The 10,327-nt window shown below is 43.6% G+C and overlaps 2 protein-coding genes across 2 annotated transcripts in view; one reads left to right on the top strand and one right to left on the bottom strand.

The window, feature by feature from the left end:
• Positions 1-1,481: 1,481 nt before the first annotated feature.
• On the bottom strand, positions 1,482-5,741 carry stoml3a (stomatin (EPB72)-like 3a; the record flags this gene model as incomplete). The annotated part of the gene is made up of 7 exons (XM_079732972.1): positions 1,482-1,673; positions 2,029-2,163; positions 2,579-2,782; positions 3,300-3,382; positions 3,691-3,763; positions 4,058-4,161; positions 5,696-5,741. The coding sequence occupies 7 exons, from the start codon at positions 5,739-5,741 to the stop codon at positions 1,482-1,484; spliced, it is 837 nt and encodes a 278-aa protein (XP_079589098.1).
• Positions 5,742-9,192: 3,451 nt separating this feature from the next.
• Positions 9,193-10,327, top strand: part of foxo1a (forkhead box O1 a) — a 34,555-nt gene continuing 33,420 nt past the window's right edge. The window contains exon 1 of the mRNA XM_079733223.1: positions 9,193-10,176. Coding sequence (XP_079589349.1) covers positions 9,526-10,176 — 651 coding nt within the window. The 5' untranslated portion in view covers positions 9,193-9,525. The remainder of the gene's footprint in view (positions 10,177-10,327) is intronic.

The raw sequence follows: 10,327 nt of genomic DNA, 5'->3' as shown, positions 1-10,327 counted from the left end.
GAATTGGTACGACCATTATTATCTAAACTCAAAACTCTCAAGGGTTCTACCATTTGACGAAAAAACGTATTGTTGCAAACCATATTTCTCACTATCAGGTACTTAAAGGGCAGTGATTGTCTGTGTCTTTGTGGACATGACCATGTTGTCTCTGAATGAATCTTAGCATCACAGTAGAAAAGGGAAGTGTTTACAGTCGTGTCGAAGCAAAAGCGCTATTTCGCTAGCTAGCCGTTGATGTTTTTTCATTGTTAACGGGGCCTAAGTTTTAACGATTGTACTCACTGATTTACCACATTTCTCTCCTTGAAGATGTTTATTTCAAAGCATGTCTATTTGTATTCTTGTTATTTATTATTATTTATTATCATTGTTTGTTTTGTATTTTATCGAAATTGCAGCTTTTGTTGATTACAAGATTGTTATCCGTGATAAGACACTTGTCTGTACTACATATGTTGCACCAGTGTTTCCCCCAGGAAATGTCTTAGTCAAGGTGGTGGAGGAGCGCGGGGGTCAGGTTGGTCGATGAGCGGGGTGGTGGGGTATCAAGGTGGTCGAGGAGCGCGGGGGTCAGGTTGGTCGATGAGCGGGGGGGTGGGGCATCAAGGTGGTCGAGGAACGGGCGGGGGTCAGGTTGGTCGATGAGCGGGGGGGTGGGGCATCAAGGTGGTCGAGGAACGGGCGGGGCTGCTGCCATTTAAATTCCATTCTTCTTATCTTTATTCTTTGTACCTGGTAGTATGTTTCCCTACCCTACGAGAGTTTTGTACTTTGTTAATGCATTATAATTAAAAAATGTAATAAATTATATATATATATTTTTTTTATACATTGATAGTCAAGGCGGGGCCCTATTGTCGTTAAGGCGGCCGCCTTAACCATACAGTGCTGGGGGAAACACTGGTTGCACTTTGTATTTAAGTAAAACATCACATTAAAAGAGTGTACAAACAAGATATATGTAAAATGTCAATATAAGGATACATAGCGCTCCCTGTAACATTTTGCAGGAAGTGACAGTGGTGCAAAACGATATAAGCCATCGAAAAGAAGAGTAAAAACTTTGCAAAAGCGGCACGGCTAAAAATATCAGCAGGTTTAAGGACATTATTAGTGCCTTACAATTCAACAGACTCACATTCAAGCTACAAAACCTTAACCTTAGCTTGTTAAATTATTAAGGTGACATATTATACCACAAGGCGGGACTGTGATTAGCCGTTACAAAGCGTTTTGAAAATCCGCCTCTTCTGACATCACAAGTGGGCGTGTCCACCTAGATGTATGACGGATAGATGAGCAACTTTCTTCCACATTCCACTGGGCAGGCTGTTAGACTGATCGATCATGCACACATCTAGGTGGACATGCCCAATTGTGATGTCAGAAGAGGCAGATTTGCTAAACGGCTTGTAACGGCAAATCCCACTCACACCTGGTGGTCTAACATGTCACCTTTAACACGATGATATGCAGCTTCACTTCCTGTTCATGAAGTGCGACATGACGTCAATGGGCAGGGGGAAGATGATGGTGGAGTTCTTCTCGGCCGCGATGCTGTTCAGGGTCTGCAGGTAGCGCAGCTGCAGCGCGGTCGGGGACTCGGCCATGATCAGCGACGCTTCTTTGAGGGCACGTGACGCGTTCATCTCCCCCTCTGCTGAGATCACCTGAGGCCCGGCCGGTTGGTTGCCAAGGTGGCCAGGTGGCAAAAAAATGAAAGAATATTCAGACTTCAGAATTATAACAGCAGGGTTATTTGCTCTAAAAACGATAAAAAATGATATCAAAACTACTATGTCAAAGATATAGTACATTGTTTATTATTTTTCAGATGTCCAACATGCACTTATTTGAGCCAATCCAAAGCATTGCTTGGAATTAGTAGCGTTTGATGCTGTCCCGGTCTTTGAAAATAGCATTTGATATTGGACAAATCGTCCTTTGAGCTTTGTGTTACTGAATCTAAAGACACACAGGACATGACCTGTGGTTAAATCTTCCCTGCCCCAGTGCCCCACCCACCTTAGCTCTGGCCTCGCGGCTGGCCTCCGCCTCCGCTGCCATGGCCCGCTGCAGCTGGTGGGGCAGCTTGACATCCTTAATCTCCACCCGCTCCACCTTGATGCCCCATTGGTGTGTCGCTTCATCCAGGGACCCCTGCAAGGCCAGATCAAGTTGGAATTATACCTCTGCGCTGAGCAGCTGTACTATTAGACAAATCACTGGCTCTATGCCAGTGCCTGCATGTATCCTTCCACTTCATCTGCCAAATAGTTTCCAAAGGTCACTTATTCAGTGACATCTTCAGTGACAACAAATTACCATCAATTTCAACCTCCTCAACTAGTCTAGTCAAAATATACCAGAAAACTTTGCATGAATAGCAAAGTGGGCTGGTTTTGACCTTGCATGTAGTATGACATTTTTCTCCCCCTGGGGGCTGCAGATGAAAGAGAACCTACAGTGTACCTACACAGAAGTATATTTTGAACCTTCGACAGCTTCATTCAACGAGTACTTTAAAAAGTACCCAAGCAGGCACATAGGGGGATGGACTGGGCTCTGTCCCGACCTGCATGTCGTGTGATATGCCCTCGCGGTCTGACAGGAGTTCCGCCAGTTTCTTGGTCCCCAGAATATTCCTCAAGGTGGTCTGGGCCAGCAGCTGTGTGGCGTGGTGGGCATTCGTCACGTTGGTCACAGACGACATGGGGCAGTGGACCCGGTAGTAGACCACTCCGTCCACAGACACGGTCACAGAGTCTTTGGTCAGAATCTATGGAGCAGAACGCATCAAGGGTGTGTTCAGGGAGGGGGGCCTGGGGGGCATGCCTCGCTCTAAAAACAATATGATTTAATACTGGTCACCCCAAGCAATCTATTAGTTGATAGGTTTGAACATGTTGAGAGAGAGAGAGAGAGAGAGAGAGAGAGAGAGAGAGAGAGAGAGAGAGAGAGAGAGAGAGAGAGAGAGAGAGAGAGAGAGAGAGAGAGAGAGAGAGAGAGAGAGAGAGAGAGAGAGAGAGAGAGAGAGAGAAAGGTTAAGGAACAGAGTCATGTGAGAGGGAGCGAGAGAGAAAGGGAGGGAGGGAGGGAGAGAGGGAGGGAGACAGAGGGATAGGGGAAGGAGACAGAGTGGGATGGGAAGAGATGAGAGAGTAATCGAGGATGTGGAAGAGAGCGAGCGAGGGAGGAGATGGGGGGAGATAGAGAGGGAGGGAGGGCAGGGGGAGAGAGAGAGAGAGATGATCTTATTTGAGATCATGGAAGTTGGGAGGAGTAATGTCTTCTACCTCTTGTGGAGGGATGTCATAGGAGAAAGTTCTTAGGTCCACCTTGATGAACTTGTCTGTGCATGGATTGACGAAGAACAGCCCTGCAAAAAAACACAGTGATGTTAAGATTCAGAACCAAAAAGTGTTGCGGTATAATGCTCTATTTGTGCATGATTCAGAAGATCCTTTGGTTACACTTTACATTGCAGGGTCCTGTTACAGTGGACAATTAAACAAGTAGGTACTGTGGGACAAGCAATATCAAAACAAGTCAGTGTTAGGGTTACGGTTAGGCTGTTGCATAACGTTATTGCATATTAAGTCCAGGAAACATATGAATAATAATAGCTTTCGTCGTGTCTAACATGTTTTGCCGTGAGAGACCATAATGTAAAGTTGCGTGACGCACCTGGTCCCTTAGGCTTCTTGTCCACTATGCGACCGAGACGGAAAAGTACGGCTCGCTCGTACTCCTGCGCTATCTAAAAGGTTGAAGATTTATATATTTAAAGAAGGGACAATGCACAAGGTATACAATCACACGATAACATATAAATGTCTGTAGCAGGCATACATCAAAGAAAAGATGTTTGGAATCACACAAACAGAACATCCAGGGCAAGACATTTGCAAGACTGTCTGGAGCCCAACCATCCACAAACAAAATCAGAAAATAACCAAACTATGGGGCCACAATTTGCAAAACAATGCCAGAATGTATTTCTAAATAATACATGTGCGAGCCATGGCCATTAATGAATAGGTATAGTTCTTACCTTAACACACTTGAATATTGAAACAGGGAATGTGGCGAGCACGAAAAACATAGATGTAAGGTACAGACACCAACCGAAACATCCCAGAGACCAGGATGATGTATCTGTAGAGCAATCATGTGAGCTATTACGAACCATATGAGAAAATACACGCAAAAAAAAAAAGCAAACGCAGACACAAACACACACACAAACACACACACACGTGTACAGCATATACAACTAGAATTGCAATCCCTGAAGGTATTGCGGTGTGAATGCTGACGCTGAAATGCACTGCTACACTGCTGAAGCTGAACGTTGAAGAATCATTACACTGAATCTAGGAAATCTGATGAACATTTTGAAGGTAGAATGAAGTCTGTAGAATGAAGTATGAATGAGTTGAAGGGTTTTGAAGTCATACTGCTAATGTCTGCTGACGCTGAAATGCTCCGCTACACTGCAGAAGCTGAACATTGAGGAATCATTACACTGAATCTAGGAAATCTGCTGAACATTTTGAAGATAGAAAGAAGTCTATAGGATGAAGTATGTAGTTTTTAAGACTCGATAGGTAGATTGACGAACACAGAGATTGTGACATCCGTCAGCAGCACGCAAGCTCTGTGTTCGCCAATCTATTTATCGAGTCTTAAAAACAAAATGGCATTGCCGGATGATCTACTGATGTTATTGTGTGTATAAAATGTCATTTTTAATAAACAATCTGTACACTTACAAAGTTCTCAATGCCTCGTTTTATATGTTAAGACCCTTATTATACTACCAAAGAAGTGTCGGGCTACTTTTAGCGTTTTAAGTGGTTTAAAATAGCGATTTAGTTTTTGCCATAACCAGTGCCCCCATTGTTCCAAGTTTATAGCGTTTTGATAGAATCGGCTAAAAACAGCAAACTGAAGAAAGCGTCTATATGCGGTTTTTGTGCTCCAAAACGAACGTTTCACATGTTATCATACAAAACATATCCCAAATCCATTTTACACCGGAATTACCCTTTAACCAGTACAGAGTGTTGTGTTGGCCATTGATTGCTCAACGAGCAACAGCTGAGGCAAACGGCTAGAGTGAGACCAACTGAAAACGAATCCGGAATGAAACTAAAACTGTGAATCTGAAAAAAGTATAAATGATATCAAAATTCTGTTAAAATATTATTGAAGATACAAATGTGTAGATCTGTTTAATTGTTTGAATGATGGTAAACGGTTGAAATCTGACCAAGTTATGATGTCCTAAGTTGTTGAAGTATTGAAGAGGATGAAAAATGAATAAGCGTTTTTTGAATTTTCCAATGGGAATAAAGTTTTTTTGTGTGAATAACCTTGAATATCTCGGCAATTAAGAATAATATGAATACAGAAAATAATAGCCCAATGGTACTAACGGAGCTGAACGTTTTAATGTTTGAATGATGTTTCTACGTTGAAGTATGTTGAAGGAGGCGCAAACCGAAAAAGTGGCGGAATAAAGAGAATAAAATTAAATACGTAGCATTTCTAAGATCATTTACACTGATGACTGATGAGCAAAACATTCTGGAATTTTGGTTGATACTTGAAGGCTACCATTAATAAATGGAACTTTATTGTTACGTTTATGTCAATGTTTTTTTTTTTTCAATTAAAAGTCACCAACCTTTGTTGTTTAGCTCTGGGCTGCTGATATCCACCTTGGTTACCATTTCTGTTGTGCTTGTGGTCGGAGTGACCAGAGAGGTGTGTTGGGATTAATTTACCTGCCAGTTCTCTCTCTCTACCGTCACATCAGGGCAACGAGGGCGTGGCTACCCCACACCCCCCCCTCTTCCACCCCTTCTCCCACAACGTCTGCTCCCAGTGCAACCCAGTACACAATACAGGTAACCACGGATTGGGCTGCACCTGAGCAGTTAGCGCTCACGAGTTAAGTAACACCAGTGTGTTTTTCCACACATAGGTATTTTTCCAGCCGTATGTTTCCATCTTGTTCTCAAAGTGTTTTTCTCGTCGTGTTCTCATCTCTAATGTCGTAGGCCTAGGTCATAAATATATAATCGTCTGGATTTTGACACCTCTGCCAGGAACTTGGAACATGATGAAATTATCATGTTTCTTGTCTTACCGTTCAACTATCTGCATTGACAAATATTGTGCAATACTATATGGAAGTATATCTGTGCCATAGGATTTTGAATATATAAAAATCCATTGAATTCTAAGCACTGAATATGGGCTGGGGCGATCTGAAGCCTCCTGCCCACTGTGGCACGAGAGCGCAGAGCCGACAGTATTGCGCAACTGAAGCTGCAGCAGCCTGTGGTTCCAGTGGAAGCATGGCGTGCCTCGGGAAAAGGCGCCCGACAGCAACCTACTTTTAATTTGTCATCCTCATATCTGTATCATGTCATTCGGTGCAGAATAGTGTTGGCTCTGCGCGCTCGTTGCGCTCTTGTTATGCCACCACGGAAGCATATCAACCGTTTTGCTCCAGCCGCTTAACGTGCGCCCGGTGTCACAAAAAGAATACCCCAAATCCGAGTGATCGATGTCGTTACAAACGTTAAGTTTTAAAGATCCCATGGCATGAACATTTCACTTTCTGAGGTTTTCTAACATTAATATGAGTTCCCCTAGCCTACCTATGCTCCCCCAGTAGCTACAAATTTCTTTTGGTGTAAAATGAGCACTAGGCATTCTGCTCCCCTTTGAAAAAACAAAGCTCAGACGCGCCGTTTTGGAATTTTCCCTGTATGTCGTCATAAGGGGAGATACCACCACCCCTTTCTCTGACTTGCCATCCCAGAGAATTTGGTCCGCCAATGAGATACGACTGTGCGACCTCCACATGTGTGTGTAAGTGTGTGAGTGATTAAACACACTGTAACGCAAGTGTTGTACACTTATTTTCTTATTTGGATAACCGTTCTGCTGTTGGTGTTATGGCGCATAACACATCGGTTCTTTGACGTCTCCACAACGAGACTGGGGTTGGGGTTATCTCAGCCCTCGTTGGGCCCCACTGCTTGCCGCCCGCTGCCGCGAGGCACCACCACCACCAGCGGGCAGCACGCGGTTCAGTCTACTTCAGATTGATGTGGAAGTGGAAGAAGCAGAGACGTCGGAGAACCCGACGCAGTCGTTTGTGATATCGTCTGGAGGCACACACAGAATTTGGCATGTTGAAGTTGGGGACGTTGAAAATATTTAAGTTGAATTTTTATTTGATTTTGAATTTTTTAACATTGAAAAATAAATCTGCAAAGGATTTATTGAAAATTGTAAGAGTTAAATTCAGATGCAAAAAAATCCAGATACGTTATTTCAATGCATAAATATTCAGTGCTTAGAATTCAATGGCTTTTTATTTTCAAAATCCGATGGACTTCCATACGATACACATTATTGCACCCGGTAGGCTACATCATTGCACCCGGTACTGCTACTATAGTCCTATTATTATAATTATTATAATTATAATTATTATAAAATAATTATTATTGGTGTGTAAACCATTTCGATTCCACAACATTAACCTGAACAGGTCTTCACCAGCAGAGTATGGTTTTTCTAAAATATACAGGCCTATATAAATGAAACTATACATTTAAATAGTTAATCGAAATATACAAAATAAAAATAAAAAGCAGATTATTGGAAAGTAGTTGATATTAAGATTTTATCACAGTAATTGACCATGTGCCTTAAAATGCTTTATTTCCTGCTTTCATGGAAACCATATAGGTCTATTAAAGGCAAGACTAATCAATCAGCGTCTACGTCAGTGACAACTGATTGGAAGGTTGAACTTGTTTGCATAATATTTATTAATTAATATGGAGAGTTCAGTGTCCTTAAAGAAAATATAACTTTTCATTTGGATGTGCTTAACTTTCTGCGGTCAAACACAATTTTATTTTAGAAAAGATTGTTTAATGTGCGTTAAATCAGTAATCGGAGTTACCTAGGCCTATTTGAACCCATGTTTAACAGCGTTCATGTGACTATACTGTAAAACATTGTACCGCGCCCTAGTGGCAGGATAGGGTAAACAAAAGAAACATCACGGAACACGGTAAGGTTACCTTTGGTCACAAGTAAAAATTCCACTTGTGACAAATTGCCGAAAATACTTATCACTCAGTAACTGAGGGTTACTAACCCTATGTGTGTGTGTGTGTGTGTGTGTGTGTGTGTGTGTGTGTATGTGTGTGTGTTCGTGTGTGTGTGTGTGTGTGTGCGTGCGTGTGTGTGTGTGTGTGTTTGTGTTTTTTAATGGAAAACCAAATTCTCGCCAAAACGCTCAGCGAAATGTATTGTACATCCAAATACCCACCAGGGGGCAGCAAACACCACGGTTGCTCTGCACCAGGATTCCACTTGATGCGACAGTGGGTGGAATTAACGTCTACACATACCGGTTTCGGGTCATGATGGGAATGACTATGTTATATGTATATCTTTCGATTATGTTTAAAGTTTAATAAAATAAAATATAATATAATATAATTTAAATATCAGCTTGTATTCATTGATTGGTTAGCTTTGATTGATTGATTAATTGATTGACATTTGCGTTATTAATTGATTAATGAATCTCTTCTAGATGTGTTGTATTAGTTTCATTGTTTATTGATTCAATGTTTAGGCTATTTTGAGTAGATTTACAGTATTTATTTTGGACTTCATAACTTTCATATGCTACACTTACATTTCCTTTGGGGATACATCAAGTCCTATTTATATCTTCATATCTATCAGTCTAGCTATCTATCTGTCTATCTGTCTGTCTGTCTGTCTGTCTGTCTGTCTGTCTGTCTGTCTGTCTGTCTGTCTGTCTGTCTGTCTGTCTGACTGTCTGGCATTAAATCCCGATCTATTCAAAGTAGCTATTTCTACTAATGTAAAAAAAGATAGACATCCTAAACTTCAGATGTGTAAAACCTTTCGTTTGTTTTGTTTTTTTCGTTCCCTGAGAGGAGATGTTTACAAGGTGAAAGAATGAAAGCAGGGACCCTTTTTCAGTCCTCGCGCGCTGCGTCATTGGTTCGTCCGGCGTGTCACTCAAATGAGGGCGGGGTCCGCTAACAAACCATAGTTCCAGTAAAAGCCTCTTGCTGCTGTACACACACATAGACACACCAACGCACACACCACCACAGCAACAGGCTGCGAGGAGCCCAGCGCAGAGCGGAATATCCCCAACATTGGACTTGAAAGAGCAATTTATACCAAACTTTTTTTTTACCCACAGGGCTTTTCCAAACTGTTGACTGTTGTCGTTTTATTTCATTCTGCTGTCAGTGGAATCGGAATACGACTTTCAATGTAGACTTTTGGGTGACTAGGTGTTTTTTCTTCCCCTGAACAGATTCCTTTTTTTTTTTTAAACGCCAGATTTCTACTCGCGTTGGAACTTTCAACTTTAGGAATCCGGTGTTTATGTGACATTGTACCGTTTATCCCCCGTTCGTTTTTTCTGTTGACACCATGGCGGAAGCAGCGCAGCCACCGATGGTGGACATCGACCCGGACTTCGAGCCCCTGTCTCGGCCCCGCTCCTGTACTTGGCCGCTCCCTCGGCCGGAGTTCACCAGTCCCGGCGGCGGGGGGGACTCCAACGCGCCATCACCGGTCCCTTCGGTCAAAACGGAGCCCGGCAGCGGTGACTACGTCACCAGCCTCAGCCTGCTGGAAGAGAGCGAAGACTTCCCCGAGGATCACAAACCCTCCATCGTCCTGTGCACTGATTTCCAATGCCAGGAGAACTGTATCCACCAGCAGCCCCAGCAGCATCACCACCAACACCCCCACCAGCAGCACCAGCACCCCAGTCCGCAGCGGCCTCACCACCAGCAACAGGTGGCTCTCCTCCCGTCTCCGGTCGGCGGATCCTCGGCTTCAGCGGCGCCGACCTCCAGCTCCTCGGTAGCGGCTGCCGCGGCCGCCGCCGCCCAGAGGAAGAGCAGCTCGTCACGCAGGAACGCGTGGGGGAATATGTCGTACGCGGATCTCATCACCAAGGCCATCGAGAGTTCCCCGGAGAGCCGGCTCACCCTGTCGCAGATCTACGACTGGATGGTGAAGAGCGTGCCCTACTTTAAGGACAAGGGGGACAGCAACAGCTCCGCGGGATGGAAGGTACAGTCCGACCTCCACGGACCACCACCACCACACACGCGCAGACACACACACACACACACACACACACACACACACACACACACACACATACACACACACACACACACACACACACACACACACACACACACACACACACACACACAAA

The sequence above is a fragment of the Pollachius pollachius genome (genome assembly GCF_949987615.1).
Source record: "Pollachius pollachius genome assembly, chromosome: 3".
NCBI lineage: Eukaryota > Metazoa > Chordata > Actinopteri > Gadiformes > Gadidae > Pollachius > Pollachius pollachius.
This window is presented reverse-complemented; position numbering and strand designations above follow the sequence as displayed.